The following is a 20,256-nucleotide window of genomic DNA, read 5'->3' as shown; positions in this document are numbered from 1 at the left end:
AAAATTGAATCGAAACAAATGGCTCAGATTGAGAGAACTTTGAAAACATGATAAATGAAAGAAGTCAGACAAGTAACAATGCCTGATCTTATACAGAATGCCCACAATAGACAAACATAAAGAGAAAGTAGAAGATTCAGGGTTGTCGGGTAGGGGTGGAAATGAATAGTGACTGCTTACAAGTAGATGAATATTTCATGGTGACAAAGAAAGACCTATAATTACAGTGGTGATGGCTGCACAACACTGTGAATGAACCAAGAGCAACTCAACTGTGTCCTCTGTAAAGACTAATAAGGTGAACTTTATGTTATATGACTTTTCCCTCAGTTGTTTTGGAGTGGTTTGTGTTTCTGGGTTGTTTGTTTTTTTAAATATATGAAACACCATCTGAGTTATTCTTCCTTTTTTATCTGGAAATACTGTGTTCTCAATTCTTTCACGTTGTGTCATGCTATTTTCCATTCCTTCTTGTTGTTATATGCCATTGAGTCATCTGCGACTCATAGTGATCCTATGTACAACAGCCCTAAACCCTGCCCTACCCTGTACCAATCTCACTGTCTCCAACACACCTGCCCCGATCACCCCAGTCAATCAATCAATCCACCTCATAGAGGGTCTTCCGGTCTAATGCTGTCCCTCCACCCTCCCATGCATGATGTCTGTCTCCAAGGTCTGGTCCCTCCTTGCAACATGTCCAAAGTATGTCAGACGAAGCCTCAGTATCCTTGCCTCCAAGGACAGTCTGGTTTAACTCTCTCCAGGATGAACATGTTCATTTTCTTAGCAGTCCATTGTATATATTCAATATTCTTCCCCAACACTGCAGCTCAAAGACAAATTCTCCTTCTATCTTCCCTAGTCAATGTCTAGCTCTCTGATGCATAGCAAGTGATTGCAAAGACCATGGCATGTATCAGGCACACCTTAGTCTCCAGAGCAACAGCATTGCTCTTTAGTACTCTGGAGAGGTCCCTAACAGCAGATTTTCCCGTTGCAATACGTCTTTTAATTTCCTTGCTCCTGGTGCCAAGAGTGTTGACTGTGGAGCCAAGCAAACTAAAGCTGTTAACAATCTCAATCTCTTTACCATCCATTCTGATGCTGCCAATTGGCCCAGTGGTGAGAATTTTTGTCTTCTAAATATGGAAGGCTGCAGTCCTTGACCTTCTGCAGCAAGTGCTTCAGGTCCTCCTCAGTTTCAACAAGCAGGGTTGTGTCATCTGCATAACCCAGACTGTTGTTGAAATTTTCCCCCAATCCTGATGCCATACTTCTCCTCATACAACCCAGCCTCCCAGATAATCTGTTCTGCAAATAGGTTGAAAAGGCACGGAGATAGGACACATCCCTGGCGTACACCCTTTCAATTATAAACCATGCAGTGTTTCCTTGCCCCGTTCTGATGACTGCCTCCTGATCTAAGTATTAGGGTACCTTTAATTCACAATAGCTTCCCTTTCTAGAACTGTCCACCTTTCGGTCTCTATTAGTGCCTTCTCTCATAACCTTCTAACTGTATGCAAGTCTAATTGTTTCTATAATTCTATAATTCTAATGTCCAACTGCTTTTGGTGACCCCTATTCATGTATCACCTCCTGTCATTCCCAGCAGCTGGAAGTTCACCAACAGCCATCTTCCTCTTTCTTTGTCAACCAGTTTTTCAAACTGGCAGTTGTTTGCAAGGCACTGCTAAAAACTCAAAAGCCTTTTACTCAAAGCCAGGTCCCCCCTCTGTAACTCATACACTTCTGACATAATCTCTAACCTTTTGCAGCACTCAAGTTATTTTAAAGGTAAGCTTATAGCATACACAAGTCTTCTTAAAAAATTTGTTCTTTTAATAAGTTATTTTGAGATCAATAATTAATTTCAACACAAAAACCATGGAAAATTTTTTGGTTGAGGCCTGGTTGGATTTAGGCATAAATTATAAATTCACTGACATACATTACCTAATTTGTGGCTAAACCACATCTAAATTTAGGCAATAATGAAAAAGTGCTTTACAGTTTTTCCTTTCTCATTCATTCAAAGGTATTTCTCAGTACCAACCACATGTGAAGCATTGTTTTGAGCACAAAAAAGAAAAGTCTTTAATACAGAAGAAACATAAGATGAAAAAGGTCACTCTAGGGATAAAAGATGGAAAAACAAACTAGAGAAGGGAGTTCTATACAGAAAATACAACACAGCAATCAGACGGAGAGATGGAAGAGGTGGATGCTGGAGCTCCTTGAGACAAAGCAGGTACATAAGGTATCTTTAAAAGGACAGACTCTCAGGGAGCTCTGGTGGCCTAGTGGCAAGAAGCTGCACTGCAATCCCAGATGTACACAGTTCAAATCCTCCAGATGCTCTGTTGTAGAAGGAGGGGCAATCTCCTCCTATACCAGTCAGATCTGATTTGACGGTACACACACACACACAAATAATAAAATTTAAAAATCATAATAAAACAAAAAAGGACAGACTCAAACTGAGTGATGAGAAAGACTTAACCATGTATACAAAAAACTCAGTCATTGCTGTTAAGTGGGAACAGACTGAACGCTGACCATTCAGCGAGTTTCTGAGGCTGTAAATCACACAGGAGACTGTCTTTCTCCTGAGGAGCCACTGGTGGATTTGAACTGCTGGAGAGGTGAGCCCTTGAGGCAGCAGCATACCTCACGGACTGTGCCAACAGAGTTCCCACAGCCTAGGGCACCCTTTCAAAGCAGAAAAATCAGTGAGCACATCTAGGAAGTCTTATGCTTCCCGCCAAAGGAAACATGTAAACATTCCTTTGGGATTTATATAACAAGGAAATGTTTCTTAAGAAGGAAATGGAGCAAGACTCGGGCACTAAAAGTAAACTGTTCTGGTGAGGAAAAAAAGACGTATGATTTTCATAGTGGAGAGAGGACAAAAAAGACTAACACAGTAGTGTACAGTGTGTGTCAGGGGAATCACATTAACAAAATGTATCTGTAAAGAACTGCTGATTTTCTTGGTCCAATAATTCCTATTCTTTTTAGACTGGTAGGAAGCAGAAAAAAATATTAAGTAAAATAGAATGCTACCTCTTCAGCATGTCCTGCCCTACTGCATTTGGCTCTTGTTTGGTCGCCACTGCCTGGACTGACAGAAAAACAAGCCAATCTGTCTTGGAGGCAGTACCACCAGGGTGCTCTTCAGAGGCCCCCAGAAAGCCCTTTGGGATACAATTCTACCCTGACAAACATGGGGTGGTCACCACAAGCAGGGATCAACTGGAAAGTGTTTATTTTTACTTGGAATGTGGTCCTTGTTTATTCCTCTGATTCCTGATCCATTCTACCAACTGTTACCTACAGAAGCAGCCCTGGCACAAATAAAGTGTCAAGAGGAAGAAAACATGCTAAAGAGACATTTGTTGTGGTTACGTACCATCAAACTGGAACCAACCCAGAGCTGACCCTCTGGCTGGTTTTCAGAGGCAGTTAATTACATATAAGTAGACTACCTGTCTTTTTCCCATGGAGCAGCTGGTGGATCTGAACTGCATACCTTTAGGATTGCATTGTAGCTTTTTATCATCAGGCTACCAATGTTCCCTAGAGGCATTTACAGAGCCATATACTGACACAATGAACAAGAGACCAGGCAGGACAGGAAGAGTATGTGTAGCAGAGTTTTCAAAAAACCCTCATTGCCATCGTGTGGCAACCCGCTCATATCTGACCCTCCAGGAGGTTTTAGGGGGCTGTCAACCACGTGGGGAGAAACTGTCCATCTTTCTACTTCAGGGTGCTGGTGAACCACAACCGCCACTGGCCAACAGTAAAACTCCCTAAGGAGATTCTTCTCGCAGTCCAAATTTACTCAGTTTTCACCAACATTACAACCCAAGGCATCAATTCTTCTTTTACCTTCCTTATTCACTGTCCAAATCCCTGATGCACGATTAGTAAAAACATGAGAGCTTGAATCAGGCTCACATTAGTCCTCAAGGTGGTAAGAGGTTTTTGCAGCAGATCTGCCCAGTGTCATCTGATCTCTTGACTTGCTTCCAAGGGCAGTGATTTGTGGAATCCATGATAACTTCAATCTTTTCTCTATTTGTCATGCTACTGCTGTTTACTGGTCTGTGGTGAGGATTTTTGTTTTCCTTATGCTGATATGTAATCCATACTGAAGGCAGCAGTCTTTGATCTTTACCAGCCAATGCTTCTGTCTCCTTGCTTTCAGCAAGTACTGTACAAGTAGTCTTGTACAGTCTACGTATGGCAAGTTGTTAAGGATTCTTACTGCAATACTGGTAAGTTGTTCTTAGTTTAGCTTTTCAGACTACTTGATAGACATATAGACTACGTACAGTGAGAGATACAACCGTGACACATATCTTTTCTGATTTTAAACCATAAAGTATTTCATTCTGTTCAAACCACTGCCTATCAGCCCAGGTTACTGTTGTTAGGTGCTGCATAGTCAAGTACAACACATAGTGACCCTATGAAGAGTTAACTAAAACCCTGCTTTATACTGTGCCTGAGCCCTACTATGCCTTCAGGACTTCCCACTCTGCAGTGTTATCCGTTAGCAAAAGCTATCTTTTTTAAAAAAGTAAAGGCAGTCAGTAGCACTTTTTTATTACCATCCTTACCTGCTTAAATATGTAGTTCAGAGGTCTTTATAAGTATTACCTGTCATGTATTTACATTATAAATACTGCTATAATACATAAAATAAGGTTATCTACTGACAGACATTGACAGACTCTGGTGTTTTATGGTGAGGAAATGCACTACCAACACAAAGGTAGAAATCCACCAGCTGCAATCTCCTCTTGTCTGATTTACTGCCCCTGAAAACCTGCTGGAGGGTTGGTACTGAGTCAATTCTGACTTGATGGTAATGACAGTAACAACAATCGATGGACACCTAAGACAAAAATATGAATTCAAATTTTTTAATCTTATAATTTGGGGTTGGTTTACATCACATGTTATGGACCGATTTATATCTCCAAAAATACAAATCTTTTTTTTTATTTTTATTTTTGTGTGAGTGTACCGTCAAATCAGATCTGACTGGTACAGGAGGAGATTGTCCCTCCTTTTCCCGGAAGAGCGTCTGGTGGATTCGAACCATGTGCCTCTGGGATTGTAGTTGCAGTTCCTTACCACTAGGCCACCAGAGCTCCCCCCCAAAATACAAATCTTAACCTTTATGCTCACCACTGGACAAACAGGAAACATCATGATGGATGGAGAAAAGAGTGAAATTGTCAACAATTTAATTTTACTTGGATCCCCAATCAACATCCATGGTAGCAGCAGACAAAAAGCCAAAAGACCTTTTGCATTGGGAAAATCTGCTGTCAAGGAACTCTTTAAAGTGCTAAAAAGCAAGAATGTAAGTTTAAAGACTAAGGTGTGCCTAATCCAAGCCATGGTATTTTCAATTGTTTCCAATGCATCCGAAAGCTGGACAATGAATAAAGAAGATTGATCAAGAATAATGCCCGTCAATTGTGGTGCTGACAGAGCATTAAATAACTCATGAAGAACAAACAAATCTTGCTTGGAGGAAGTGCAACCAGAATGATCCATAGAGGCAAGTATCTGTGAAAGTTCGTTTCACTTTTTCTGGCTATCTTGTTAGGAGTTGTCAGTATTTGGAAAAAGAGATCATGCTGGGAAAGGCAGGAGAAGTTGTGAAAGAGAAGAAGATGGATGGGCACAGTGACAACAACAGCAGACTTGAGCTGATGGGGATTGTGAAGATGCACAGCATAAGGCCAGATTCAGATCTTGTGTTGTTGCCGTATGAGTTGTAGTGGACGCAGAAGAACCTAATAACCACCACCACCTGTAAGTTTGTGGTTGTAAACCCATTTTAGGAACGGGTTGTTCTGTTATATAAATGTGATAAAATAAACGAAAATCTCTAACAAAATACAAAAAGAGTAGGTTAAAGAAGCAGGGATGGGGAAAGATAGAACTTCTAGACGAAGAAGAACGGCCAGTCACTGCTGAAATAACAGTCCTCTGAAAACTCTATGAACAGTAGCCTAAAAGTTCAAATTGAAGCAGAAGAAAATGAAGTTCATGAGAGCCAAAATAAAACTCTAAACTTATCCCATCTGAACTTGGAAAGTATCTCAAAAACAGATTTGAAGCAATGAACATTAATGATGGGAGACAAGAGGAGTTGTGGGATAACATCAAATAAGAAGATATCAAAAGGTCATTAAAAACACAGAAAAAGAAGAAAACATCAATACTGACAAAAGAGAGTTTTGAACTTGATCTTAAACATAGAGAAGCTAAAGTAGAAAGAAAAAATAAGAGAACTGAAAATTTCAAAGGGCAGCTGAAGAAGACAAAGTAGTATGTGAAAATGGGAAAGACCTAAAGCTAGAAAACCAAAATGGAAGAACATATTTAGGACTCTTCAAATTAAATGAACTGAAGAAAAGTTCAAGTTTAGAGTTGAAAAAAATTGCACAACACAAGAAGCATCAAAAGAAGATGGAAGGAATAATTTAAAAAACAAACAAAAACAAAAAACTGGTCAAGACTCAATCATTTCACTAAGACGGTTATTACCAAGAATCAGCGGTACTAGAGGAAGGGATATCAACCTTGATGTCGGACGGAGACTGAATGAAAGCAGAGACTACCAGAAAGATGCTTATTTATGGTTTATAGATTACACATAGGTATTTAACTGCGCAGATCACAATGCATTACAGATAACACTGAGAAGGAGAACTTCAGAATACTTTGTTGGGCTCATGCAGAGCCTATACATAGATCAAGAAGCAGTCACTGAAATAGAATAAGGGAACAGTGCCTAGTTCAAAATTGAGAAGGGTGTGCATCATAGTTGTATCCACTTAGCCAACCTATTCAAGCTGTATGCTGGATACAGAATCCAAAAAGATAGTCTATATGATGGAGAATAAGGAAAAGTTTGGAAGAGGACTTATCAACAACCTCCCATACAAAGATGATATAATTTTCCTTATTGGAAATAAAGCCTTGAAGCACCTGTAGAAGATCAAAGTCAGCCTTCTGCATGAATCATATCTCAGCATCAAGAAAACAAAAATCCTCCTAAATGCACTAATAGGCAGCACCTCGATAAATGGTGGGAAGATTAAAATTGTTAAGAGTTTCATTTCATTTCACCTGGTTCCAGAGTCAACACCCATGAACAAAGTAGTCAAGAAAGCAAAAGACATGCTGCACTCAGCAAATCTGCTATCAAAACCCACTCGAACTTCTAGAGTAAGGATGTTAGTTTAAAGATTAAAGGCACACCTGACTCAAGCCATCATATACATATAAAATTTGGACAATGAAAAAAGAAGCTTGAAGAAAAACTGAAAACTTTGAATTGTGCTGTTGGTGAGAGTATTGAAAATCCCATGGACCGCCAAAAGAATAAACACATCCACAATGCAAGAATTATAAGAGACATTGTCTCACATATTTTAGACATGTTTCCTGGAGGAAACAGTCCTTGGAAAAAGACATTATGCTTGGAAGAGAGGAGCATCAGCTAAGCAGAGGAAGTTCCTCATCAAAGTGGGTGTAGAAAGTGACAACTGGTTTAGGTATACAAGAAATTGGGAGAATAGTACAGGATTGGGAAAGGTTTTGATTGGTTGTACACAGGGTCACTATTAATTCTAGCCATTGTGGTGTCACTCAACAACATTTACAAAGGTATTTATAAGTTATGTATTGTGCTAACCTAATGAAATTTGTCCCACTTTATACATAAAAAACTTTAGGCTTGAACAGATTCCTTTACTTGATAATGAACACCTAACATGTTGTTGTTTTTGTTATGTGCCATCGAGTCATTTGCGACTCATAGCAACCCTATGTACAAGAGCCCTAAACACCGTTCTATCCTGCGCCAACCTCACTGTCTCAAACACATTCATTCCCATCATTCCACTCACTGAATCGATCCATCTCATCGAGGGTCTTCCTCTCCTGCGCCGTCCCTCCACTCTTCCAAACATGATGTCCCTCTCCAAGGACCAGTCCCTCCTTGCAACATGCCCAAAGTATGTCAGACGAAGCTTCAGAATCCTTGACTCCAAGGAACATTCTGGCTTCACCCTCTCCAGGACAAACCTGTTTGTTCTCCTAGCAGTCCATGGTATATTCAACACTCTCCTCCAGCACCTAACATAGGCAGAGCTTATACTCGAGTTCAGTTCTGTCACAGCAAAAGTCCATATTCTTAAATACCATCATATATAAACCTCACTATAAATCTTTTAATAGAGAACACATCAATTATGAATACCCATAAACAAAAAAAATCTAAGTATATAAAATACTAATCTCAATTTTAAAACTCTTACCATACTCATTATTCCAAAACGCAAATTTTCCTTTAATAGTACTTAAAATAGTAATATACTCAATATTCAAAAAGAGAAAATTATGGATTTTAAGATCATCAAAATGAAATATATTATAATCATATAATATCATAATGATGAAATAATCCAACATTACCAAGAATAATTTTCTATTCTACGTTTCACTGGCTTTTATAAAATGAAAACAGAAAATCTGCTTTCTCCATGTAATGTTTCCCAAACCCTGTATTTTCTCTTTTATACCACTATAAAAAAATTACATGGTGTCTATCTCTAGACTAAGGGGTCCCCAAAGTCTCAAGTCATATAGCCCAGTGGTAAAGTGAGATTCAAAGCAAGCACCAGTCCCAATACTTCCCTTGCATTTCAGAGAGTTGTCTTTATCACCTTCTGAAAGACACTCTGGAAACTCATGACTAAACTAGAGCGTCTCAAATGTTATGTCTACACATGACTAGATATCATATTTTCAATGCAGGTTCTGCTTCAGTACATTGAACAACCAGAATTTAAAAGCCCAATGTTGAGTCAAACTGACACTGCTATTTCCAAATTGTTGTTGTTAAGTGCTGTCGAATCGTTAGGTGACTCACAGCGACTCTCTGAACGAAAGACCTGAACACTTGTATAACTTCTGTCGCTTCTCCAAGTTCATAGTTTCTGGAGGCAAGCTATTAACAGAAGTGGATGCCACTCCTGCTTCCAAGCTTGTTTTAATCAGGGAGCTCCACCAAACACGGTCCACCATGGGTAACCATTATCACATTTGACACATCAGTGTCACAGTGTTTGGTATTACAACAACCACGAGTCACCTCTGTACAGCAAGTGGACAGACCAGGGCTATACCATTTAGAAGAATGCTTGACCAAAGACAATTAAAACCAGGCCTGAAGTCTGCAGATTAAAATCACCCAACTTTGTCTTGGTAGCGTAACTTTCTATCTACTAGGCCAGAGCTCTCACTTAACTATTTCTAAGAGGGGGGAGGAGAATAGCCAATTCTAAAACCAATTTTCTATTGCCATGAAAATAGTTGGGAAATTACACTTTCCAAACAACAGTTATCATATGGATAAGCAAAGAGAGAAAAAAACAACAAACAACAAAAACCCAAAGAACAAATATGAACAAAACCCACTGAAACTGATGAGACTGATTCAGAGCTGACTGTCCAGTGAGTTTTCAGGAGGCTATCCACTGCACAGGAGGAGACTGCCCATCTTTCTCCTCCAGAGCCATTGGTAGTGGCCTTGTCTTAGAGTCAGGAGCACAAATTAACATGGACTATGTCATCAGAGCTCCCTTAGCTCAACTGAGAGTAGTAAAAGCAACACTCAGTCTGTTCTTTTATATTCATTCTATCACAGAAAGTGTAAGTTAATGGAAACTAAAAACAGGGGGATGGGGAGGAAGACCAAGAATAAAATGAATTTTAAAACACATGAGTTTTAATCTGTGACCGAAAGATGAAATTAGAAGGCTAGAAACTTGTGGTTATTTTGTTATAACTTCACATTTTATGTTTATGCTAAGAAAATCATAGTGAGCTGATTTCTTGGTTATATTTTCTTTCTTAGTGTTTAAGTAAGTGAGAAGCCAACATATCAAATAAAATATATTATTTCCAAGTTTTATCTTAAATTTATGCAGGTTTAAATGCTTCCAAATTGCTTACATGTGCAGGATTTTTACACTTGAAATCTGGGACAACTCAGAGTATAAGCAAAAACACTCCAGTACTACAGGCACTAGGACAATTCACGATGACTCTTCAATAATATCCAGCAGTAAAATACGCCCCGTGAAAATGAACAGCTTGTACACATTTCAGTTATTTACCTTGTCAATCATTTTTCTCGCTTCCACTTCCTCACTGTTGGGGTTCTCTAACTCAATGGTGTAAGTACCCTTGTCACTTTGGTCATCATCATTCTCCTTTTCAGAAGTAGCAGAAGCAGCTTGGTTTTTTAACATTTTATCCATCTCCTGGCTCGGTCTGTGCCCAAGACTCCCTGAACTTCTGAATAGTGCAGTCTGTAGGAAGGGTATTGACACCGATGGCTCCTCTGATTTCTGTTTTAACAATTTCCCATGTGGAACACCATGCCCCCCTCTGTGATGCGCAGAGCTAGTCTGTAAAGACAAAGAAACCACTTTGGCATCTATTGGTGGAGAGTTTGTTTTTCAAGTTTGTATGTGGTGTCGAATGAGTAACTTCCTAAAATAAGATTTCCACAGTCTGAGTAAAAGAATATGAGACTCTCTTTTTCTGGGAGGCCTTCAGTAAAGAACACAATCATAAAAGCAAAGCAACTTACAACAGCCAGGTCCTGATGCTTTTCCGTCGACTGAGACTTCTGCAGCTTTTTATGCTCTGAATGGTGGCGCCGCAAATGTTCCTCAAGAGTTGCTCGTTTGCTACAGCGTCTGTGGGCTCCAGCATTCTCTGAATCACTTTGTGTGCCATCATCATGTTTATTTCCTGGGTGGACAGTGACAGCACACACATACACAAAAAAAATCACATAATAGAAAAGGGGGGACATTTTCATGTAGAAAATTAGAAGCAAAACAAAAATGCTATTGATCCTGCCCTTCTCTCCCTTTTCCATCCAGAGTCACAGGATCGTTTTAGTAACATGCTCTGCACACTCAATTGCAAATGCTTTCATTAAAACTTATTAACCAACAATGAGGTTCTTTATAAACAACTGAATAGGGCTGCCTTTCTCCAAATTTTAACTTTAAAATGCTCATCAATGCCTTGACGGATAAGAAATGCTGTATCATCTGAGATAGTTGGTTTTGTAACTTTAACATTTACCCAACTACAAACTTTGCCTTATTATAAACAATCAAAGCTCTAGCATTAGAGAAAGATAGCAAAAAATTGATTGCACTAAAATGTTTATCATCACACAATAAAGGAGATTCCAGATACCGTAAAATGCAACAAATTTTAACTTTGAACAATATTTCCAAAAGTATATATTTTTCTTTTTTAATAAACATTCAAATATTAATTCATCAATTACAAATGTCTCTAAAAGTACGAAAATGTTTAAAATTTGCTTTTTTGTGCTATAAACTGTGATAGATTCCAAGCTGAATAATGCAAGCTACAAGGCCCATCAAAGAAGAGGGCACTCTATGAAATAATAAAAAGGTAAGCACCTACTTAGCAAGTGGCATGATACTAAATAAAACAAAATAACAAGCCCAAAGTCCATGGACTAAATAACACACCGTCAGCTTCGAATACAGCTGTTTTTTGAACATCAGCTTCTTAACTGAGGTTTTTCTATATCATAAATGATAAAAATCATTAAATAGTTATCCTTTGTAATTATTCCTAAAGATGATTAGATGTGAAACTTCATGAAAACAATTTTCTTTTAGAAATGATTTAGAATACTCATTACCTAATTAGCTTCATTAAAAGAAACAATCAAATGATAATTATACTATTAGATTATGTTATTAGAAAGCCATGATCATTCTGTACATGTTTAGATTGTATAACATATCTGGGATTAAGTGATGGCTTCTTTAGCAGCTTCAAATTAGTTTGGACAACTTTGTACATTCTAAGGCTAAGCCTCATTTTTTTCTTTCCTTGAGCTATAAATTTTAATCTGTGCACCTACAAAGCAGTGTGGCACTAAACAAGACAATGATTTCAGCTGAAATACTCAGGGTGTGTGGGTCTAGGAGGGAAAAAATAAATTTTCATTTCACCTTCATGATTTGTTTTTAGTGATCCAGAGTTTTCCAACTCTAAATGATCTGATATAGCATGATAATGGGGAGAGAAGTGTGGAGAGAATGAGCCAAGACACTCAGAAAAAAGGAAGGTGTGGACACAACACAAAGGGTGGTGTTCTGGAAACATCTGAAAACTCAGCAAGGGAAACAAAGCAATGGAAGCTGGGGTAGGACAGTAAATCTGAAAATGTTTCTTCAAATGAGTAAACCATTCCAAATGTAATCTGAAAAGAAGAGAAGAGATGTGTAATAAATGGAATCCCTGCCTCTGGGAATTAAGCTAGAAACCATTAAGAGCAAATGGCAAGCAAAACACAAAAGCACTACTAGTTCAAAAGTTATATGAATTTAAAACATTTCTTTTACAATTTCACTGAAGTACTGGCTCTACTGGAAGATTATTCTGTTACATGAGACCTGAAAAACACCTCCAATATTGCTTTAACTATAGTTTCTGTAAAAATGTAAGTGATGGCATTTAATAGAAAATTGTAATGTTCCATAATAATATACACAAGCATACAAAAAAGTTTTAAAGAAAATACCATGTTTACAGATTCAAATTCTTGTAGTAACATACAATATATGATATTTACACTGGCTTAGGCCTCTTTTAGTATCTTACCAATTACTGTCTTAAAAAAACTTCTCTCAGATACAACCCTTTCTTTTTTAACTTGGAAAAAGTATTTCTCAGTGTTAGACAAGAAAATTGATAAAATTTGTCATTTTCTGTTCCCACTTGACAAAAAACTCACCAGAAAACATCTCTTACTGAGTGTCTGTTGGTTTCCACCCACTCCCACCCCCATTTACTGACCAAGTCTAAAATGCTGCAGTACATTTGGTGAGGGGATTTCTAGAGTAGGATAGCTACATCAGGTCAGCTGTTCATGCTGTCAGTTGCTACTGAGTCGACTGCGACTCCACGTCAGTAGCTGCAGCTGTGACTCTCCTATAAGGACAAAGTGTACGGGCTTTGTGAAAATGACTGTCCTCATGGTCCAAAGCATGTGTATGGCACTCTTGCAGGAGCAAGTTTTATTGTTTTTGTTTTATTTTCAAGTTTCTGACTAATCTACTACAACTGCTAAGAATCGACATATTATAAAATTACTACTAACAACAGTTAAAATATTTAAAGAGTTTAGTTATGGTGGGTATGTTCTGACATCCGAAATTGTGGAAAATCTTTATTTGCTGATGGCCAGTCTGACTTATAGAAAAAGTCAAATGTCTCTTTATGTTTATAAATATATTTGGAGAGACAAAAGGATCTATCTTGGACTAAAAATGAGTTCTATCCATAAAGGAACTTCCTTGGATGGTCTGTAAGAGCCTCTGAAAGGCAAATTCTAAAGAAAGATTCTAAATCAACTTCAAGCACTGGCAAAATACTAGCCTATATGTTTACCTATAGATAAACAGTTTTGAAAGCTAATAGTAATTTTTTGTGTGTAATTCTTTTAGTATTTTAAAGTGTAAAATCACACACACACACATTGTGCATGTAGGCATTAATCTCTCAATCTGGAATTAGTCTAAGTAATAAACAGGACCCTGTTCCAGGACAGAGTATCTTAAAATCATTACTATAATGGCTCGTACTGAAAATACAGTTAAACTCATGAAATCCAGAACTTGTGTAAGGTGGGAACCTATCAGAAAAGGAAAACTCAAAACATTTTCCACTAAAAATGAGGGGGAAAAAAAACAACCAAAACATTAAGATTACACCCAGTCAAAGATGGGGGAAAATGCAAACCCTAGAAAAACCAGCAAGTTCTGGCTTTCCCAGGTCTCACTCTAACTCTAACACATTAAGTGGAATTTGTAGGTAAGACAGACATGCGCACTTGCTGCTTATTCAGTATCATTTGATGCAAGAAAAGGCTCAAAACCTTTTCAATGATTTAAAAGCTGAATGTGACTGCGAGTGTTGGATGCACTGTCTGCTAACAAACAATTGGGAGCTCTGGTGGCTTAGTGGTAAGAAGCGGTGCTGCCACAGCAATCTCAAAGGTATGTGGGTTCAAATCCAGCAGCAGCTTCGTGGGAGAAAGATGAGCAATCTCCTGTGCAATTTAATGCTTCCAAAAAACTAGCCAGAGGGCCAGCTGTGGGTTGGTCCCAACTCTATGGTACACAACAACATTTGCAAAGGGTAATTTGGTATAAGAAAGAGTGACTTAAAAAAGACTCCTGCCTCATATATTATATTGTGGTTTTACTATTCTTTATTAAGTTTCTAAAAACAATAATTTTAAAAACTGGTAGTTTTTATTTGTGTACTTTAACCTAGACACACATATATGTAGGTCTCAAATTACATAACAGTGCATTGTTGTTGTTGCTAAGTGCCATCAAGTCGTTAGGTGACTGACTAATAGTGACCCTATAAACGGAAGACCTGAACACTTGTATAACTTTCATTATTTCTTCAAGTTCATCGGGTTTTCAGAGGCAAGCTATTTTGGAAGTGGATGCCACTCCTGCTTCCACGCTTGTTTTAACTGGGGAAACTCCACCAAACACTGTCCGCCATAGGTAACCATTATTGCATTCGACACATACAACAGTATCACAGTGTTTAGCATCAAAGCAACCACTAGTTACCTCTGTACAGCAAATGGACAGACCAGTGCTATATAACTTAGAAGAAAAAACAAATAAAACTAGGCTTGAGGGCAGCTGATTAAAATCACAGATTAAAAATCGCAGATTAAGATAATACTATTAGTAGAATTAAAAGATCATTTGTTGCGGCGACCCCATGTGACAAATCCGAATGCCCTATAGCATTTTCTTGGTTAAAACCATTGACAGTAGATTGCTGGGCTTTCAAATGCATGTGGTAAAATAGTAAAAAGCCCCAACAAAGAATTACTTTATCATAGTACCTCAGTATCATGAAACGTCTTAAAAGCAAATCAGAAATAAGCACAAGAATACCAAGTCCTCATAACTTGATCAGAATCCAAGGATATAAATTATTGGTTAAACATAGTGCATCTCATCATGGATGTGATGTTATTCACTGTTTAAATTACTGGCTATGTAACACATACACAAGTTCCAGGTGAGCTCTTAATGATTTTGGATAATACTCTGACCTGAAAAGCTTTTAAGCATTATCTCCTTAAATAGCAATAAAATGTTCCGATGCAATAACAATTCTTTCACAACCATTTCCTTAAAAAATGTAAATGAATGGACTGAGAAATTATGGTACATTCACAGAATGGAATACTACGCAGCACTGAAAGGAGCAATGATTTTGTAAATTATTACCTAACTTGGGACTGGAGAGCATTTTGCTGAGTGAACTAACTCAGTCCAACAAGGACAAACGTTGAATAAAACCATTATAGTAGAATGAGTATAAGGATCTAAGGTGGTAGGGGGAGAGAGTGGAAGCAGAGGGATGAGGATGTGCAGGAAGAGGGGGAATTAATCATGGACTTGTACAATTTGATGGGTGGGGGGTGAGGGAAAGCTGAAGAATTTGTTCTGGAAAACAATGTATTCAAATTTTGTAAATAAACTAGTACAATAAATTTTTTTATAAAAAAAAATTGTAGATACTGACATTTTACTGCCAGTATCATGAAAAAGAATGAAATACATCTTTTCCTTAAATGAAGAGAATGACAGGAATTATCTTCTAGGGCATTCCACTAATGAACTAAAATAAAACTTGTATTTAGATGGGGAAAAAGAAAGATTTTTTTTTTTTTTAAAAAAGAAAGATTTAATTTTATACATATATTACACACAAAAACAATCCTAGGTTTGGCAAGAAAATGAAGAAAAGCTATTTGGAATAGTAAGCTGGACATGAACACAATATAGCATACGTTTAGCTTTAAAATTAAATTTAAGACTTTGAAAAAGCATGAATAGATAGTTTGATAATTGTGAAGACTAAAATTTCTGTATGTTTAAATAGAAGTTCTCAAATGATCAATTCACTTTACCTTTCAACCTTTTCAAGTAAACTGGAACATCACTTTTAATACTTTTTGAATCCACTTCTGTTCTTTCCCACATCATCTGAGGAGGGTTGTTCTGAGCTAGCCAGTCCGCTACTTTGTTTTCTGGTGCCATCATTCCTGTGTGAATCCCCAGCAGGTCTTGAGTTCCAGGAGAGGACTTCTTTGATTTGTGGCGCTGGTCAGAAGTGAATTTTGTCACATGGTCTCTAATAGTCACCTTTCCTGGGGTACTGTCATCAAATTCAATGGTAAAGGAAGCATGCCCTGCACCTGCTGTGTGGGGACTTGGTGTATCTTTTGTTGGGATTTCATGAATAGTGTTCTCTGTAATTTGTGATGGTTGCTGGAATTCTTTTGTGGGAATTTCAAAATAACTTGGTTCCCTACAGAAAGGAAAAAGCACTTCTTCATTTGCAGCTGCAGATTGTTCCTCAACTTGCTTGGAATCTAGGCTGCACCCTAATGAGAAAAATAAGAAAAAATTCAAAGTATTTGGAAGCTTCTGTCACTTGAGGAAGGTCCAGTAAAGGCCATTTTTATTACTCCATGAGAATCAGAAGGCAGATCACAGTATGGATGAAAAATAATGACATTTTTATCAGAGATTATATGCCATAGAGAAGAATCTTGATTATAAACAGTATGCTCAAGTTACCAACAGAAGATGCAAGTTAAGCTGTAGCAATGAAAAAAGGATAGCAAAGCAGGTAAGAGATGGTTCTTGCATAGTTACATTCATTTCTTTTCCAACCTGGATTTAGAAATCAAACACAAAAGAACTGAAATTAAAGGCAGAGAGTGAGCCATGATCAGTGCATACAAAGAGAATGATAGAAGCAGCATGAATAGTCTATCAAGTCATCAGGATGTGATATATGAAATATTTATGATATACGTAGAGCTCCAATAAATAGCTATTTAAATCAGATATATATATATGTAAGCAACTTTCTAGAAGTAATGATTTCACTTACCACCACATTCAGAGATGTTACTTTTAGAAGGACATAAAATATTACTGCTTTATGATCTCTGTCAGGAGATGGATGTATTTTATGAAGAATAAAAGAAAGGCTAAAGATATAGCTTGTGGCTTGTTTGCAGCAATGCAATCCAAGCAGCAGGGTGAATAAGGTAAAAACAGAAAATTCAATTGATAGCCAACAATTTCTAAAGAAAATTACATTTATACAGAAGATGTGCACAGAATGTCAAGAATCCTTAAAGGAAAGCTGAATTATGCAAAACAAAAGTATAAAGATTAAAACACTGTGCTGATTCAGTATGCAAGAGAACCAGGTCTACTATTTAAATGGTGAAGCGAGAATGCAAATGATAGATATTTCTCTAAAGCTCAGAAACAAATAAGTTTTTAAATACATTGATAGAAAAATAATTTGGAGAAGAATTTATTAGGAAGAAAGGAGAAAACTCTTAGTTCTTATGTTTTGAATTCTTTTCTATTTAAGTGAAGTATTTAATCTTTTGAAATATCTCCTAAAATATTAAATCTGATGGGATTCCTCAAGTGTGATAATTGGTTTCTTGACAGTACTCAGAATATAAAACAGTCATTGTTTTGTTTCCTTTTAAATTGTAGACTAGGTCAGCTAAACCAATATAATCAAAAGTTTTGAGAAGTGTATACAAGACATTCATTTGTATGATAAATTTTCCAAAGCACAAATATAACAACAAAATTTGGCATTAACGACTTGAATGTAAAAATTACCACTTTGAAAATCTACTTAGGTTTTCTTTCTACTGAAACTGAAAAAATTCAAACTCTTAGTAATCGTATAATGATATGACTCATAATAACCTAAAGGCAAGTTTAGAAAAAGTCTTTATTAAAGAGCTAATTTATGTGTTTTTAAAATTAATTTCATGTCTACTTCATGAATGTTTACCCCATAGGCATTTAGAATTACTATGAGAATAGAGCTAACTACTCCTCATTGTTGTTATTATGTGTCATGGAGTTTATTTTCAGTCAGAGACCCTATGTACAATAGCTATGAAGCCTGTCCTATCCTGAACCAATCTCACTATCTCCAACACACCTCCCTCATTACCCTAGTTATTCTGTTAACCCACCTCATCCAAGGCTTATTTCTCAGCTACCCATTTATTCAACTTCAAAGTACGGTTGTTGTTGTGTACAACAAAGTCGGTCCCGACCCACAGCTGACCCTCTGGCTGGTTTTCAGAGGCAGTTAATTATAAAGAAGATTGCCCATCCTTCTCCCTTGGAGCAGCAACATCTTGCAACGAGGCCACCAGAGCTCCCTACAATGTACAGTACTTTACCCAGTCCATAAAGTACAATTAGTTTATATGCCTATCTATCAATATTTTTGTGTACCTTATTAGGGTCTTTACAGTATTAGCAGAGTAACACTAAAGACAGAGGGTGGTAGTTTCTTATACCATCTTGATACCCAAATAAAAGTGATAAGCTATATGAAGCAGAACCCTCAACTAGCTGGTTCAGGGGTATAGCATTTATCATTTACTTGTCACTCACATCAAAAAAGTATCTCCTCATTTGCTCTCTTTGAAAATGTCACAATTAATACGTACATTCAACATACTATATTAAAACAGTAGAGATGAACCAATTTGCAAACTGTTTTTTAAACAGGTCCTATCCTGAACCAATCTTACTATCTCCAAAACACCTCCCTTATTACCCAGTTATTCTGTCAATCCAACTAATTCCATTCATAAGCTAGCCCCACTTCAAATCATCTTTGTACTAGGTCAATGTACCATTTATTCAGAACTCAATTATCTAACCATGTCAGAAAGCAAAGAGTTACATTTCTGGGATCTTAAGATGCACCAGGCTTAGAGAAAAGCCAAGTGCAAGTTGAAATCAGACAAATCCTACCTCCATCAGTCTTTCATCTTCATTTACACCATCAGGAAAGTGGGTTTAGCTATTCAAATATTCTTGTGAAGATTTAGTAAAAGGAGTACTAAGATTATGAAATTATACTTAAATAATTATTATTAAACAATGTTTATATTATATTAGCATTGTTGCTGTTGTTATGTGCCATCGAGTTGCTTGCGACTCATAGAGACCCTATGTACAACAGCCCTAAACTCCGCTCTGTCCTGCACCAATCGCACTGTCTCTGACACACCCATCCCAATTACCCCAGTCACTGAATCAATCCACCTCAGAGGACCTTCCCCTCCTGCGCTGTCCCTCCAACCTACCAAGCATGATATCCCTCTCCAAGGACCGGTCTCTCCTTACAACATGTCCAAAGTATGTTAGATGGAGCCTCAGAATCCTTGCCTCCAGGGAGCCGCCCGGTTTAACCTTCTCCAGGATGAATCTGTTTGTTTTCCTAGCAGTCCATGGTACATTCAATACTCTTCTCCAGCACCACAGCTCAAAGGCATCAATTCTCCTTCTATCCTCCTTAGTCATTGTCCAACTCTCCGATGCATAACAAGTGATTGCAAAGACCATGGCCTGTATCAGATGCACCTTAGTCTCCAGAGAGACACCATTGCTCTTGAGTACTTTAGAAAGGTCCCTAACAGAAGACTTTCCCATGGTAATACGCCTTTTAATTTCCTGGCTACTGGTGCCAAGAGTGTTGACTGTGGAGCCAAGCACACTAAAGTTAACAATCTCAGTCTCTTCACCATCCCTCCTGATGCTGTCAATATTATTATTATTAATTTTATTATTATGTTTAAACAATGTTTAGTACAAAGTATGCATATAAGTGAACTTCCTCTTCTCTGAATGTCCCACACAGTAAGAATCAGGGAACCAAAACTTGAAAATAAAACCTCTACTCTAAAAGTCTACATGCTAATATTAATGCATTTCCCTAATCTGTAAGCCATGATTCACTTAGAATCTTTTTACTAATTATACATATTACAATTGGTAAATCTAGAGAGAAAATAAAAGTGAGGATTAAAGTCATGCAGACTGCCGAAATAGTGTAGTGGTAGAAATAAGACAAAAACCAATAAAGACCAGAGATCTCAAAAACATAACCACCTGGTCTCTCACGAGTGTAACCTGTTACCATTGAATCGATTAGCAGTTCATGGCAACCCTATGGGACAGAGCAAAAAATGTT

The 20,256-nt window shown here is 37.5% G+C and overlaps 1 protein-coding gene across 1 annotated transcript in view; it reads right to left on the bottom strand.

Moving 5' to 3' along the window:
- CEP170 (centrosomal protein 170kDa) overlaps positions 1 to 20,256 on the bottom strand; it is a 140,416-nt gene that overhangs the window by 80,940 nt on the left and 39,220 nt on the right. Inside the window, exons 7-9 of the mRNA XM_006898078.1 lie at positions 16,124 to 16,600; positions 10,700 to 10,863; positions 10,221 to 10,514 (exon numbers count right to left, since the gene is read on the bottom strand). Of these exons, the coding sequence (XP_006898140.1) occupies positions 10,221 to 10,514; positions 10,700 to 10,863; positions 16,124 to 16,600 (935 nt within the window). The remainder of the gene's footprint in view (positions 1 to 10,220; positions 10,515 to 10,699; positions 10,864 to 16,123; positions 16,601 to 20,256) is intronic.

The sequence above is a fragment of the Elephantulus edwardii genome, unplaced genomic scaffold, assembly GCF_000299155.1.
Source record: "Elephantulus edwardii isolate Elephantulus edwardi_28Jun2011 unplaced genomic scaffold, EleEdw1.0 scaffold00219, whole genome shotgun sequence".
NCBI classification, from domain to species: Eukaryota; Metazoa; Chordata; class Mammalia; order Macroscelidea; family Macroscelididae; genus Elephantulus; species Elephantulus edwardii.
This window is presented reverse-complemented; position numbering and strand designations above follow the sequence as displayed.